The sequence below is a fragment of the Bufo gargarizans genome, chromosome 6 (assembly GCF_014858855.1).
Source record: "Bufo gargarizans isolate SCDJY-AF-19 chromosome 6, ASM1485885v1, whole genome shotgun sequence".
NCBI lineage: Eukaryota > Metazoa > Chordata > Amphibia > Anura > Bufonidae > Bufo > Bufo gargarizans.
The window spans coordinates 363,594,913-363,611,620 of NC_058085.1; the positions used below are offsets into that span (position 1 = coordinate 363,594,913).

General features: G+C 45.1%; 1 protein-coding gene across 5 annotated transcripts in view; it reads left to right on the top strand.

Moving 5' to 3' along the window:
- The first annotated feature begins 1,329 nt into the window (after window positions 1–1,329).
- The window catches only part of LOC122940080, a 51,157-nt gene continuing 35,778 nt past the window's right edge, over window positions 1,330–16,708 (top strand). The window contains exons 1-4 of one of the 5 annotated variants that reach the window (XM_044296423.1): window positions 1,330–1,413; window positions 5,477–5,597; window positions 10,590–12,438; window positions 12,511–15,872. In XM_044296423.1, coding sequence (XP_044152358.1) covers window positions 10,601–12,438; window positions 12,511–15,872 — 5,200 coding nt within the window. In that variant the 5' untranslated portion in view covers window positions 1,330–1,413; window positions 5,477–5,597; window positions 10,590–10,600. Of the gene's footprint in view, window positions 1,414–5,423; window positions 5,598–10,589; window positions 15,873–16,708 lie in introns of those variants that run through there. The other 4 variants (XM_044296424.1, XM_044296422.1, XM_044296420.1 and 1 more) reach the window with 4 other exon arrangements.

Consider the following 16,708-nt stretch of genomic DNA (forward strand, 5'->3'; position numbering starts at 1 on the left):
AGAATATAACTACTATAATACTGCTCCTATGTACAAGAATATAACTACTATAATACTGCCTCTTATGTACAAGAATATAACTACTATAATACTGCTCCTATGTACAAGAATATAACTACTATAATACTGCTCCTATGTACAAGAATATAACTACTATAATACTGCTCCTGTGTACAAGAATATAACTACTATAATACTGCTCCTATGTACAAGAATATAACTACTATAATACTGCTCCTATGTACAAGAATATAGCTACTATAATACTGCTCCTATGTACAAGAATATAACTACTATAATACTGCTCCTATGTACAAGAATATAACTACTATAATACTGCTCCTGTGTACAAGAATATAAATACAATACTACAATGTATAAGAATGTATTATAATCCTGTTTATGTAGAGGATGCAGATCACTGGCCTGGAGCAGGACATTACGGATCCGGTAGAGCTGTTTATGTTATATTGTTCAGTTGTATACTGTTTACTCACACAGTCTGGATATACAATGTCTTGCCTTTTCCAGCCACTACACGTATCTCGGGGGCTTCTGTGTCTTAGTCACTAATTCCTCTCCACATTCTGAGCTCCTGGATCTCGATGTGTTAATCCTTTTTTTCCTGTTAAACCAGTATGACACATATGGGATGGTTAATGAAGCTGGGAAGGTTGTATGGCGACAGCGGTGGTGTCTGCAGTATTCTATTGTGCACATTGTTGCAGCGTAGTCTTTTATGTATAGCCTCAAATACTATGGCTTCTTTGGCCACTGGAGTAACATGATGGTCTCGGGGCCCAGCTATGACCTGTTCACTATGAGAGGGCGCAAGTTCGACTGCACCTCTACACACTGGTTGCACCCTTGGCTTTGGGCAAGCGAATGAGTGGGATATGGACCTGGAAACGAGCAGTACCGGATTATAAGGATTCCTGGGATAATTAGTATTTGAGCCCTGTATGGCGGCATTATTTTAGCACATCATAAGAACAGCTGCTTATTGACTGTTTCACTGCGTGTGATAATAAAGAACTGAACAATAATAAATGTAGCAAAATCCACCATTGGCTATAAGCAGGCATGCTCAACCTGCGGCCCTCCAGCTGTTGTAAAACTACAACTCCCACAATGCCCTGCTGTAGGCTGATATCTCTAGGCTGTTTGGGCATGCTGGGAGTTGTAGTTTTGCAACAGCTGGAGAGCTGCAGGTTGAACATGCCTGGGCTATAGTAACATTGTAAGCAGAAGGTGGAGCTGTGGATTTTACTAGGACTTGCACTTGCTCTTGGTGACCACAAGGGGGAGCTACTTGTGTTTCAAGTTTCTTAAAAACCTGCTGAACAGCCCGGAGCGTGGCCACTGCTCACAAGGGAAATGTCTCACATATTTGCAGATTCTTCCCTCTTGGCTGTAAGTAGAGAAGACTAAATATTGTGACGCGTTGTTCTTCGCCGTGTGTGACGTCTGTGTGCTCGAGGTGAACGCTGGGGTGTAATAATAGTTAGACCGGTCACTACGGTCATTTTCTGTTTATTTCTTACGTCTCCTTTGACAGGAAAAGCCCCTTTATCTCGGTGCGCTCAGCTGCGTCCCACTCCGGGCGGAGACGTCATGTTATATGTTGACTTTTCGTATCACAATATTCCTTTTCTATTATTGAGAAGCAAAACCTGTATTGTTATTATATTTGTTAGATTCTTCCCGCGCCGTGATGTAATAGTGCCGAGGGCCGGCGGAAGCTGGGGTGCCGAGGGCCGGCGGAAGCTGGGGTGCCGAGGGCCGGCGGAAGCTGGGGTGCCGAGGGCAGGCGGAAGCTGGGGTGCCGAGGGCAGGCGGAAGCTGGGGTGCAGAGAGCCGGCGGAAGCTGGGGTGCCGAGGGCCGGCGGAAGCTGGGGTGCCGAGCGCCTGCAGGAGCTGGGGTGCCTCGAGACGCCCACGCGGTCACCTACAGTAACGCGGCTGTGCCGGACAGCCTCTCTCGTTAGAGAACACTCGCCGTGACACTGTACGCCGGGAGCAGAATAGAACGGCTTCTAGAAGTGCGACGAAACATAAAATCAGGTTTAATTGTAAAAAAATAAATATATAGATTTACATAGATAGACAGTGGAGTCCAGCTAATATCCACCGCTACCGCTGTGCAGCACGGACAGGGAGCGGCTGGTAGGTTGTCACAGGTGAATTGCGTTATGGATTTCGTTACCACGGACCATAACGCAATTCTATGACGGGAGGCATTCTGTTATTCATTCCGTCATAATAGAAGTCTATGGGCTGCAAAACGGATCAGTTTCATAACCGCAAATTCACTCATCTCTACTTATGATGCTCCGTAGTCTCCACGTCGCTAATTCGGAGTGGCGACATTTGTCGACTCGCCATACACTCACCGCAGCAGCACGAGATCAGTTCACACTGCGCAGTGTCAGAAATACCGCCACCCAAGGGCCCAAGCCAATAATCATCCCTTTACACAACTCTGATAAGGGCTCCTTCACACACTGCAGATCTTGTGGCAGAAAATTCTGCGACTGAAATGGAGCTTGCAGAAATCCATGCGCTTGCTGTCTCATTCAAACGATTAGAACGGATTTTCAGTCGCGGAATTTTCTGCCACAAAATCTCCCCTTTTAGGACTCATGCACACGACCGTATGTATTTTGCTGTCCGCAAAAAATACGGATGACGTACGTGTGCATTCCATAATTTGCGGAACGGAACAGCCGGCCCCTAATAGAACAGTCCTATCCTTGTCCGTAATGCGAACAATAATAGGACATGTTCTGTTTTTCTGTGGACATACGGAAACGGAATGCACACAGAGTAACTTCAGTTTTTTTTGCGGAACCATTGATATGAATGGTTCCGTATACGGTCCACAAAAAAAACGAAAAAAAAACGGAACGGACATGGAAAGAAAATACATTCATGTGCATGAGCCCTTATCCATGAGAGCAGCAAGCGATACGCGTCTAACAAGGTGCAGGATAAATACACTGTCTCTTAGGTCTGCATCATAGAGGTTAATAAGTCAAACTATATTGATTTTTTTTTTGCCCTTTTTTTTGCCCTTTTTTTTGGGGGGGGGGGGGGGGGGGTTCTTTATCCTCAGCACCCATTCACACACATCTGCAGAGTTGCATCACTACTGGACTGGAAAAATCATGGCCAAAACCACATGCTATACTGGTATTCTTAAGATTTGTTGCAGGAATTTCTGCAAGTAAAAAAAAAATAAAACAAATTTCTGCCTCGTTCAGATTGTGAAGCAAATTGGCCAAGTGTGAATTCCCCCTCACAATGGGGGTGGGGGGGGGGGAATCCCCCCCTCTTCCCCCCTGGCCTGCCATGTTACTACTCTTGCAAGAAGTAATAGGAAGCAGCGCAGTGATTTGCACAAGCGATCAAATGATCACAAAAAAAAACACAAAAAAAAAAACACACTAACAAGTATTAATACAAAACAAAAAATAAAAAACAAACAAAATTGGTATTGCTGCACCTGAAACAAAATTTCATTATCTTCCTTTATCCTGCAAAGCTGGAAAAATAAATCATTTGTCACAATTACATTTTTGGGTCACTTTGTCTCCCCTGCAAAAAAAATAGAAAAAAAAAACCTAAAAGCTGTATGTAACCCAGAACAAAACTAATAAAAAACACAGTTCACCCTTCAAAAACAAAACAAGCCCTCACAAAGCTTTATCAAAGGCCTCATGCACATGGCCGTTGTTCTGGTCCGCATACGAGCCACAGTTTTTGCGGCTCGGGTGCCGACCCTTTCACTTCAATGGGGCCGCAAAAGATGCGGACTCTGTGCTCCGTTCCGTGGTCCCCCCCAAAAAATATAACATGCCTTATTCTTGTCCGTTTTGCAGACAAGAATAGGCATTTCTACAATGGGCCGCCTGTTCCGTTTCGCTAATTGCGGAAGGCACACGGGCGGCTTCTCTGTTTTGCAGATTTGCAATTTGCAGACCTCAAAAAACGGAATGGTCGTGTGCATGAGACCAAAGGAAAATAAAAAAGTTAGGCCTCTTTCAGACGAGCGTAACAGATTAGGTCCGGATGCGTTCAGTGAAACTCGCACCATTTTGCAAGCAAGTTCAGTCAGTTTTTTCCACGCGGGTGCAATTTGTTTTGATGCGTTTTTCACGCGCGTGATAGGAAACTGGAGGTTTACAAACAACATCTCCTAGCAACCATCAGTGAAAAACGCATCGCATCCGCACTTGCTTGCGGATGCAATGCGTTTTTCACTGAAGCCCCATTCACGTCTATGGGGTCAGGGCTGCACGAAAAGCTCAGAATATAGAACATGCTGCGTTTTTCACGCAACGCAGAACTGATGCGTGAAAAAAAAAAAAAACACTCATGTACACAGACCCATTGAAATGAATGGGTCAGGATTCAGTGCGGGTGAAAGGGGCCTTATAGGTGCGAGTACATGTTTTTTTAAACACTATATAAACTTGGTGTTGGTGTAATAATCGCACTGAATACAGTGATCGTGTTATTTGTACTACGAAGTGGTCCGAAAAAAATACGGATGACGTCTGTGTGCCTTCCGTATTTTGCAGAACGGAGCAGCTGGCCCCTAATAGAACAGTCCTATCCTTGTCCGTAATGCAGACAATAATAGGACATGCTCTATTTTTTTTCGTGGAACAGAAATACGGAAGCGAAATGCACACAGATTTTATTTTTAATTTTTTTGCAGCATTGAAGTGAATGGTTCTGCCGATGAACGGACACGGAAACAAAATACGTTCGTGTGCGTGAGCCCTTAAAATGAAACTCAAAAAACAATGGTGAAATTGCGGAATTTTTTTTTCCATTCCAGCCCACCACCTTTTTCAGTTTTACAATACATTAAAACATTCAAAAAAAAAAAAAAAAAAAAAAAAAAAAAAAAAGTTATGGCTCTTGGAAGGCAAAAAAAAAGGAAAACAATGCCACCAAAATTGGCGTGGCCGTGGGGGGCGTAGGATCTCAGACCTGACATCTACATTTTCTGATGCATTATGGCGACAAACTGATTTGCAAAAAATGCTTTCCCATGGTCCGGAATGGACGGACAGTCGGTCATGCCACTGGGTAACGACAGATTCCGCAAAAAAACTGTTGAAAAACCCCCATCTGGGAGCTGTAGTGGTGGCCAAATTGGTTGTCACCCAGCTTTCCTGGTAAAAGACAGAAGTCTACAGCAGAACTCGGGACTCATGGGGGATTTCCTAATCTTTAATCTTCTTAAAGGCACAGTGCCGCTCTCTCCCCAGGTATGGCAGACGTCTGGTTGGCATGTCCTCCTGAGCGCTCTCTGCTGCATGTATTGCTGTCTCAGCCTGTCCCTGCCTGTCTGCTCCACTGACGTCCGAGCCTTTGTAGGTGTGTCTCACCTGTGCCTCCCCTCCCCCACCCCTCCCTGACATACTGCGGCTGTCTCACCTGCCTGCTCTCCTCTCCATTACAGGAAATACCTTTATTCCCGGTGGGACCGAGTGTGACTGTCACATCCCATTGATCGTTAGTCGTTTAGAGGGGGGGCGAGAACCTGCTGTGGACCCCCCCTGGGATATCTGCGCAGTGCACCGGTAAGACGATAAGCGGCATTTTGCTTTTGCTCTTTCAGTTCCTCCCAGTAACCTTTACACCCATCCTGTGCTCAGTGCTGCGTATACTGGCGGTCTTCACCCTGCACTATTTCCTAGGCCATGCTGGGAGTTGTAGTATCACAACAGCAGGAGAGTCGCAGGTTATGGCCCCCCTGGTCTGTAGTAGAACTTGGCTTTTTCCTGATAACATGCCGATGGGCCCTGCAGAGCCCCGGGGGGCCACGAATTGTAAAGTCCAATTACTTGTAGCTGATCTGTAACTGAGGTGTAATGTTTAACCGGATCTCTGACCCCCCTCCCTCGGAGTTGTCAGGACCAGGGAGGGGGTCAGATTCCACCCGCAGACCTCAAAATCACAGCTCGTCTCCTGGATAGTGAGATCTATCAGTTAACCATTTTACACCGGCCAGTGAGGAGGACCAGAAAGGGTTACCACCAGCGTGGCGCCGACGTGGACCCTGGTGACCGCTTATCAGGTGGGCGAAAGTTACCCCGGGACAGAGGAGGCCGCGCGTGACGACGTGGTTTAGGGGACATGTTGTAGTTCTTTTCTTATTCATTGTTTACCTTTTTTATTTTTTACGCAGCAGCCATGTTGTTCAGTGTCCATAGTCACCCTGCAATAGGCGAACCGCGACTAAAGGTTGGGGGAATGCCCACAAATGTATTTTGGCAATAACCACGTTGTATATTTTTAGCATGTGATCCCATATGATATCACAATGTGTCTTCCCTGGGTACGTGAGGTTATGGCGTGCATAATATATCTGTCCTGGCCTTAAGGCAATGCGTGCGATAATAACCACTAGTGCCCAAACGTCCTGCCCTGCGTTAATGCCCGTATGGCGGAGAAAATGCTGTGTGACATATATGACGGTACCCTCTGTCTACGTACTACTATCAAGCTTGCATCGCAATATATCACGTGCCATAAGTCACAGTCTAAGGCCTCATGCACACGACCGTATGTATTTTGCGGTCCGCAAAAAATACGGATGACATCCATGTACATTCTGTATTTTGTGGAACAGAACAGCTGACCCCTAATAGAACAGTACGATCCGTGTCCGTAATGCGAACAATAATAGGACATGTTCAGTTTTTTTTTTTGCGGAACAGGAATACGGACATATGGAAACAGAATGCACACGGAGTAACTTCCGTTTTTTTTGCGGACCCATTGAAATGAATGGCTCCGTATACAGTCCGCAAAAAGAAGGAACGGACACGGAATGAAAATATGTGCATGAAGCCTAAGGCCATGTTCACACAGCCTGTGCACCTCGGGGAAACCCTACATGTATCAGCTGTGGAATCTGCAGCAGATATCTGAGGTTGACCCTTGGATTTCTTACGCGGCTTCCCAGTCTGCATTCGCTCGGATCCGCCTGTGGATTTAGCCTCCTTTATGAGTCAAATCTGCATGTGGCCACCGTGGGCATAAACTGACCTGATCGTCGACTTGTGATCCACGGCGCAGATTTCATTTATACCAGTGAAACAGCTATGTCAGGCAACAAAATCCCCATCAGTAAATACAGCGTGAACGCGCCTCAGGGTACATGCACACGGCGGGTTTCCATAATTTCACTGCATTTCCGCACCAAAATCCGCTCGTGTTACTGGCTGATTCGGTTGCGGAATTTGACACGGATTTGCCCGAGATGTAAGCCTTGCCTCCTTTTACACGTTTAAAAAAAAAAAGGAATGTTCTAGAGGGAAGAGCCTTAATAAATATGACATTTGGCGTTTCATTTGAGGAATATGGCGCAAGAACTGAGGTACATCGTGTTGTCTTTGCCGCAGTTCGCCACCATTTTTCGTATATATATCTGACTGGCGTAATTACATTGATAAATGCACCTCAAATGTACGATACGATGTGTGCTGTTCGTATTTTTATTTTTTGTGGCCCCCATAGAAATGAATGTGTCCATGGATTGGACGCGGACTGAAAATATGATTGTGTGCATGAGGCCTAAGGTGTTCACTTCTGTATAAATAAAGCTTATTGAAATGATGACCCGATGAGCTGTTGCTGGGACCTCCCCAGGGCAACACTGCAACTAAAGACAACATATCATATATAAACTAATAGAACATAAAATGGAGGCGTTGCCCATGGCAACCGAGCGATCTCCTCACTGCAGTAGAAAACTGAAAGCTAGAATCTGATTGGTTGTTATGGGCAACTGCACTGACTTTGTAGATGAGGCCTATCTTTCTTCTCTCAATAAACTTTATTTATACGAAACTAGAGGGCAACTTGTCGGCATCAAAGGAGTTGGTTGTACTTATTTGAGTCGACTTTGTCCCCTAAGTTTTGTAAAGCGGCAATTTTCACAACACAAGTTGGTGATGTCGCCCCAGTTATGAATATTCAGACAGAAAACGACTCCCATCATACACCACTATTATACTCATTATTTCGCTGTCTGGTCACCGCACCTCCACTAATTATAGAATTGCATTTTCTGGAGCCATGGTTCCTGGGTCATCTGGCAGCAGGTTCACGTAATAAAGTCGCAGGGCGTGAGCGCCTCCGGGGAGGAGTCTGGCTAATTTTATCTTTACAGATACTGGTACGACAGCATGGCTAAATTGGGCTGCACTGGTGCCGTGGGGGTTAACAGAAAGTTCTTGGCGTGCCACTGCCTTGTCGCCTCACCTCAGACAGGCGGTCGTGAACTTACCTGTAAAAAAAATAAAGTGATTCAGTATCTCTTATGCAACTACAACTCCCAGCGTGTGCTGCAGGCCACTGGCGCAGAGGAAGATCAGAGTTTTCTGGATTGAAAATTTCTGCAACTTTCTGACTTTATTGTGCGACTTGCACCATTTGCATATACGGATAATGGATAAAACCGTTACAGGCCTATCGGTCTGTATGGTAAGCGCGGTGCTCATTCCTTAACCCTGCTTTCACACCTGAGCGTTTCTCAAACGCGCATTTTACGTGCGTTTTTGTCGCGCGTTTTTATGCGCGTTTTTTGTAATAGTAAACGCGCGTTTGAGTGATTGATTGCAGTGTCCTATGGCCACAAACGCGCGTCAAAACGCCCCAAAGAAGCTCAAGAACTTGATTATGCGTCAGGCGTTTTACAGCGCGATCGTACGCGCTGTAAAACGCCCAGGTGAGAACCATTCCCATAGGGAAGCATTGGTTTTCATGTGTTGAGCGTTTTACAGCGCGTTTGAACGCGCTGTAAAACGCTCAGGTGTGAACTTAGGGTAAAGGTCTGTTCAAACCTAGCAGTTGTGATGTGGTTTTTGATGCAGTTGTGGTTATTAAAGGTGAAAACAGTAAAAATTGCGTCCGCATGGAAAATCGTATTAAAACCGCATCATAGTTTTTTCCCAATGTGGTTTTAGGGTTCATGCACATGACCGTATCTGTGATGCAGTCTGTGTGTGGTGCACATTATATTGCAGACCCATTGACTTCAACGGGTCCATGGTCCGTATTGTACAAAAATAATCTTTTTTCAGATTCGGAAAGCACGCGGATAATCCATCCAAAAGTACAGAACATGTGCTATACTTGGCCGCAAGATGCGGACCATTGACCTGATAAAGTAAAAAAAAGTTGCAGACCACAAAATACATATGGTTGTATACATGAGGAGTTAATCCCACCTCAACTGCTACGTGAACCTTCTGGTCCGATTTTACGCGCTTCGACTGACGCCCTGCTCTGCCATAGTGGCCACCATTTTACAAAATCATGCGGCCATGTGGTGACCAGAATTTATCTACCCAGTCTTAAAGGGGGTTCTCCGGAACTGGGAACCCAAGTTGACATGGCAGGGTACAAAAAGTTATTATTTTTATTTTTTTTCCAAGTTTCACCTATTACAGGCACTCCGAGTCGATTGGAGCTCCCTTCCCTGCCACTTCCAGTCACCGCTGGACAATCAATGGCCTCAACTGTGACATGTTCAGGCATGGCAGGTGACCACCACGGTGATGTGCATGTAGATGGCATGTCACAAGCAGAGGAGAAGGGAGCTCGACTCTGGACCCAGACAGCTGAGATTTTGGTTTTAACTTTTGCACCCTGCCCAGTCATCTTAATGGAGTTTACTATTCTCCGAGGACCCCTTTAAGCTATAGGTACTATAATCATAAGCCCCTCTTCCACTTGCCTGCAGGAAGTCGCCCTCCTCATTTATGTGGCTGGCATTCCTCCTACGATCCAGTCCTACTACGGTCCTTTTACACTGGGCGTTGATCGGAATGAACATTTTCTCAATAATTGCCGCTTTTATATATGGCTCTGACCACCCGATGAACGATCGATCGCTTATTCTATGATAGTATCTTTTATCCGCCATTATTTCATCAACAAAACATCAGCCTGTGTAAACGGGATGTGCTGGCAACAAATGAAAAGTGTATAAGGAAGAATAATCGCATTAGCGATCATTCATCCCCATTCTAATGATTGCTGATCAGCATGTTGTATCTTTTGATTTAGCGCTCAGAGGATCTGCCCGTGTAAAAGGGCCCTAAACCTTTCTACCTGCAGGAGGCAGTGAGGTTAATGCAGAGACCTTTGTTGGTGCCCATCAAGCCCTGACCACCGATGGACACTCCCTTTAAATAACCTTTTCCGTTGTGTGTTTATTTTTCGTTTTCTCTTTTGTCACTTCTTTTGCGTTTCTCTTGAAAGTAAAGTGCAGGGCTCCATCACCAATCCAGCATAAAACTTCCTGGAAGATGACAAAAGTAAGAACCTAAACATGTTTACAAGTAGGGTGTCCACCCGAAATGCGTAGGTCTTGCTTATGTTTTTACTTTTGTCATCTTCCATGACTTAATAAAGGAAGTTTTGTGCTGGAACCTTGCACTTTACATTCTGGACTCTAGCAGGTAGCTCGCCCTGCATTTGGTCCATGCACCTAGAGATGTGGAGAAGGTGATTTAAAACAGAAAGTGATAGCTCATAAAATTTTTGCATTTCTCTTACAGATGGAGTGACAATGGAAAGTACAGATGAGCAAGGACCAGAGCAGGAAACCATCAGCTGGCAGACAGCTGTGAAGTCTACGTGCAGAGGAACAGGAGAGACAGAAGGCAGAGGCCTCGGTTATGAGACAGCCATGGAGTCAGACTCTGATTTACTGGAGAACTTGCGGCTGCCTACCTTGGAAATGCTGCGTAATGAAATCATAAATCCTGGGACACAGGCCAGTCTGTCTCCCTGCCATGAAGAACTGTGTCAAGGATCACATGACACATCATCGTCTAATGATGACACAGCAGAAATACATGTAGCCACCTCACCTGGTGAACTGGAGGCATCTCCTGCTGTGGTGGAGACCACTACCGAGGAGAGACCTCTAGACAGTGAAATGAAACACCATAAAGAGAAAAATAAGACTCCCTTTGAGACATCTAGTGATGATACGGATGAATGGGAGACCGCCAGCGAAAAGAGTGTTGTGCTTGAACCTGAGCTGTATGATGAAGAGAAGGTTGGAGATGCTGAATCCTGTGGTCAAGAGAAGCACAATGAGGATGCCGGACATCATGGTCAAAAAAATATCTTGGAGGACGCTGGGCTTCATGGTCTGGAACTAGTCACTGAGGATGCTGGGCATCATAGTCTAGAAAATATCTTGGAGGACGCTGGTCTTCATGGTCAGAAAACAGTCACTGGGGATGCTGGTCTTCATGGTCAGAAAACAGTCAGTGAGGATGCTGGTCTTCATGGTCAGAAAACAGTAGGTGAGGACGCTGGTCTTCATGGTCAGGAAACAGTCAGTGAGGACGATGGGCTTCATGGTCAGGAAACAGTCAGTGAGGATGATGGGCTTCATGGTCAGGAAACAGTCAGTGAGGACGATGGGCTTCATGGTCAGGAAACAGTCAGTGAGGACGCTGGGCTTCATGGTCAGGAAACAGTCAGTGAGGACGCTGGGCTTCATGGTCAGGAAACAGTCAGTGAGGACGCTGGGCTTCATGGTCAGGAAACAGTCAGTGAGGACGCTGGTCTTCATGGTCAGGAAACAGTCAGTGAGGACGCTGGGCTTCATGGTCAGGAAACAGTCAGTGAGGACGATGGGCTTCATGGTCAGGAAACAGTCAGTGAGGACGATAGGCTTCATGGTCAGGAAACGGTCAGTGAGGACGATAGGCTTCATGGTCAGGAAACGGTCAGTGAGGACGATGGGCTACATGGTCATGAAACGGTCAGTGAGGACGATGGGCTACATGGTCATGAAACGGTCAGTGAGGACGATGGGCTACATGGTCATGAAACGGTCAGTGAGGACGATGGGCTACATGGTCATGAAACGGTCAGTGAGGACGATGGGCTTCATGGTCAGGAAGCGGTCAGTGAGGACGATGGGCTACATGGTCATGAAACGGTCAGTGAGGACATTGGCATTTATGGTCAGAAATCAGTCAGTAAGGATGTCGGGATTGATGGTAATGAATTAGTAAGTGATCATGAAATTCATGGTCAAGAAATGATCAGTGAGGATGCTGGGCTTCATAGTCATGCCATAGTGAGTGAGGACGCTGGGCTTCATAGTCATGCCATAGTGAGTGAGGACGCTGGGCTTCATAGTCATGACATAGTGAGTGAGGACGCTGGGCTTCATAGTCATGCCATAGTGAGTGAGGACGCTGGGCTTCATAGTCATGCCATAGTGAGTGAGGACGCTGGGCTTCATAGTCATGCCATAGTGAGTGAGGACGCTGGGCTTCATAGTCATGCCATAGTGAGTGAGGACGCTGGGCTTCATGGTCATGCCATAGTGAGTGAGGACGCTGGGCTTCATGGTCATGCCATAGTGAGTGAGGACGCTGGGCTTCATGGTCATGCCATAGTGAGTGAGGACGCTGGGCTTCATGGTCATGCCATAGTGAGTGAGGACGCTAGCATTTATGGTCATGAGACAGATATTAAGGATCCAGGGATTCATGGTCATAAGGCAGTGAGTGAGAGCGCAGGTTTTCTTGGTCAGGAGAAACACAGAAAGATTGATGAAGCTCTGTTGGAAGAAATAGGGAAAGATGCTGAAATTCATGGACTGGAAACAGTGAATAAGGATGCTGAACCTCATGGTTATGAGACCAGGTCTTATGATCATGAGACAGTCAGTGAAGATGCTGAACCTCATGGGTATGAGGCAGTCAGTGAAGATGCTGGACCTCATGGTTATGAGACAGTCAGTGAATATGCTGAGCCTTATGATCATGAGACAGTCAGTGAAGACGCTGGGAAGTATAATCATGAGACAGTCAGTGAGGATGCTGGGCAGTATGGTCAGAAGACACTTAGTCATGAGATGTTCAGTGAGGATGCTGGTTCTGCTGGTCTGGATACAGTAATTGAGGAGGGTGAGCTTCATGGTCATGACGCAGTCAATGAGGAAGCTGGATCTCATGGACAGGAGACAGACAGTGAGAAGGCTGGGGCTTATGGTCAGGATACAATTAATGAGACGGCTGAGCCGGCTGGTGAAGAGATAGTCATTGAGGAGGCTGGGCCTCAAGAACAGGAGACTGTAAATGAGGTAGATGAGATTCATGGTCCAAAGTCAGTCACTGAGGAGACTATGCTTTTTGCTTTACAGATATCCAGTAAAGGGGCTGGCCCTTTTAGTCATGGCAACAAGATGACAGATAACAGGGAGGTCACACTTCATAGTCAGGACGCATCTAATGATGATATAGAGTCTTATGGTCAGGAGACTGTCAATGAGGAGGCTAAGGCTTGTGAACAGGAGATGGTCCATGAGGAAACTGGGTCTTTTATTCTTGAACCAGTCCATGACTTGACTAGGTATCCTAATGAGGACACAGTCAGTGGGTTAGTAGCTGGTGACATGACTAGGCCTCATGGTCTTAATGCAGAAGGAGAGCTACAGGGCAATGAGACACTCTTTGGGATTGAGAGTGAGGAGTTTGATGAAGACTGTAAGACTGCTGTTCCTGACCAGGCACTGAATGACGAAACCACCGATGATAAAAAAGGGACCTTAAATACAGAGCGACCATACGAAAATAGATTGATAAAAAGTGGAGAAATACTAGAGACTGATGAACTTGACCGCCATGAGACAGTTTGTCAAGCAACACTCAATGTCTGTGGAGAGAGAGATTCTGATGAGCCTTGCGATATCTACATAGAAGCCATCAATGAAGAAGTCCTGAATGTCTCTAAAGAGTCCTTTCATGAAGAGACACAGTTTGTCTATACGGAGAAAGACCATGAAGAAAAACAGGATATCTACAAAGGGATTGAAGGTCATAAGATGCAAGGCATCTATATTAAGGCTGTTGAAGAAAATGCTTTACGGGGTATACCTGACCCTGAGGATACAGAAGCTGGAGATGCCAGCATGATGGACATGAAGGAAGTTGTGAGTGAGGACAGAATCATCACTAAAGAGTCTAGTGAAGAAAGTGAAATGGCCAAAAAACGAGTTCAGATGAAAACTAATCAGGGCTTCGTAGGATCTTCAAGACTCCTTGATGAAAATGCCACCTTTGAAGATGAGCAGGATTATTATGTTTTCAAACAGAGATGGGATTTAACAGAAGCATCCAGTAAACACACACTAACTGAGGATCTAGAGCTTGCCTATGTAGAATTTGATAGGCTTGAAGACAAGCTACATAGTAGTAAGGATCTAGTAGGGACTGGTGAAGGACTTTCTGAAGATAATCCTAATGTATTGGACCAAGACACAGTGCATGAGCTGCAGTATACACAAGTTACTAATGATTTGTCATCAGATATGGACTGTACAATGAGTATCGAAACTCAACTGGATGTTCATAGTCCACGACTGATGGAAGAGAAGAGGCAAAATGAACCTTCTGAAAGTCTGTGGCTTGGATACAACGCAGAGCTCAATCTCCAAAAGGTGTCTTCTGGTGTCCAAGAAATCAGTGAACCATGTTTGCACCTATCAGTAGTACATACAGAACAAACCAGTGACTCAAAAGATGATTCAAGCCTCCAGCATCCGAGGTTAAGTGATCCAGAACCGGTTCCAGAAGAGGAAATGACCATGTTGGACACTCATGGTAAACTAAGTTTCTCACACGTGGATCATCATGTTCAAGAAGTTCCTCCGGATGAGCCTGACCACTATAAACTAGAATTTTTTCCTGTCAGATTAAAGGACATTGGGATTTTATCAGACGATATAGTCCGATCTAGTTCAAAAAGTAAAGCTCATGAATTGTTACAAAAGAGTATAGAGTCAAAATGTATAAACAGACAAGAAACCATGCAAGAACCTTTCAGAGAGTCATGCTACCAAGAAAGTACTTTGAGTGATGTTCATCCTGTGATTGGCTCTGGCCAAGACTCTAGTTCAAAAACTACAGATACAAATTTGGAAAATGTCAAACTCGTAAGAAGGCAGCGGAGTAACACAGATCCTTGCTTGATTCTTGACCAAGAAGAAAAGCCACAAGCCAGCTCCAGTACTGGAGGTTTATCGAGGGGTCGATTGAGAAGTGTGACTCCTCCTTGTGACAAATTTACCTCTTCTTATAGCCCTACTTCAGATGAAATTCTCACGCAACCCACAACCTCTGTCTTGTTTCCAATGCAGGATGAAAACAAAACTAAACATGGGACAACAGATACAAGATCAGCAAAGCAAAATACGTTCTACCCTACGCAAATATTTAACCCCATGCTTCTGCTAAGTGACATGCAAGAAGAGTCTGGGTTCTACCAGAACGAGAACTTTAAACAAGGCGACATGGAAAATACAAGTCAAGGGACCTTCCAGTCAGCACCTAAAAATAATCAGGTCCTTCTTCGCAACAAGAACACCAAAAACATTGTTGTAGAATCCAAATATTCCCTTAAATCTACTGAGGGACCATCTGATACAAAACCAATGATGGCTCCATCAGTGGCCCCTGTGTGGCTTCCTCCTCAACCCACTCGATACGTAGGAAATTCTGGTGGGGTAAGTGAAATTAGATCTATGAAACCATCAGAGAATCCCCTGGTGAGACGGCCCACCATAAGGCATAAAAAGAGCAACGTTGGAGCTAAACCAACTGCTAAGAGGTTCAGTAACTCAAACCTTCCTGCCATTCCTCAGAGAGATTATCCAACGGGACCAGGAATAAGTCAGTTACCAAGGATCCAACCAGTTAATATCAACAAGGTCCAAATTTCCTCCAAAAATAAACCTTTACCTCACCAGCAAAAGATTTCAGAAGAGTCTGATCAATCAAGAAGTTCATCTTCCATGGAAACAGTAAGAGGTAGGTGACAAGGTAATATTATCATACCTTGAAAACTTTTAAACATTTATAGTGATATGATGGGTTGACAAGGTGTATCACATTCTGACCTTTGTTCTAGTGTAGTGTCCTCTCTTGGTGGTGTTTGCGAATTGATCAAGGACTAAATTACAACCACTAATTGAAGACAGTGGAGACCATTGGTCTACAGGCTTATGCACAAAACCATATAAAATGGCATCACTGAAGTTTTGTATGGTGTTCCATAACTGCTCCATATGGACTGTGCCTAAAAAAAAAACCTCACAAAATACTGCATCACACAATGGTATGGCAACCACCATAGGAAATATAAGAAGCATATTATCCATTAAGAGCACATGGATCTGGTAGGGATCTGTACCCTGATCAAATGCATTAGGGTCACACAGCTGTTTGCAGAACCGTTGCAGTCTCTGGTTTTATTCACAAGGCCATTTTTTTTTTTATGGTCTGTGAATAATGGCTGTCAAAAAAATAGGACCGACAGCCCCCATACAATTAATTCCAGGGGGCGTTAAAAACGGACCATTTCAACCATTTTTAACACCCATTCTTTTTTCACCGTGAATGTAGCATTGGGCTTTAAACCATTTTTCAAATCCAAGCCATGTCTCGTCCTTACAAAAGATTTGCCCGGTTTCATGTGACCATACTACTTGGACCTCTCACGGTTCATCTGAACAAAACTTTAGTCAACATAGGGTTCTATGGTGATGGGGACTGAGAGAGAGGGGGTTGCTGGTACCATAATGCAGACATTAAACTAAGGGCCTATTACGGCCATCTTAAAGGGGTTTTCCAGGACTTTTAATATT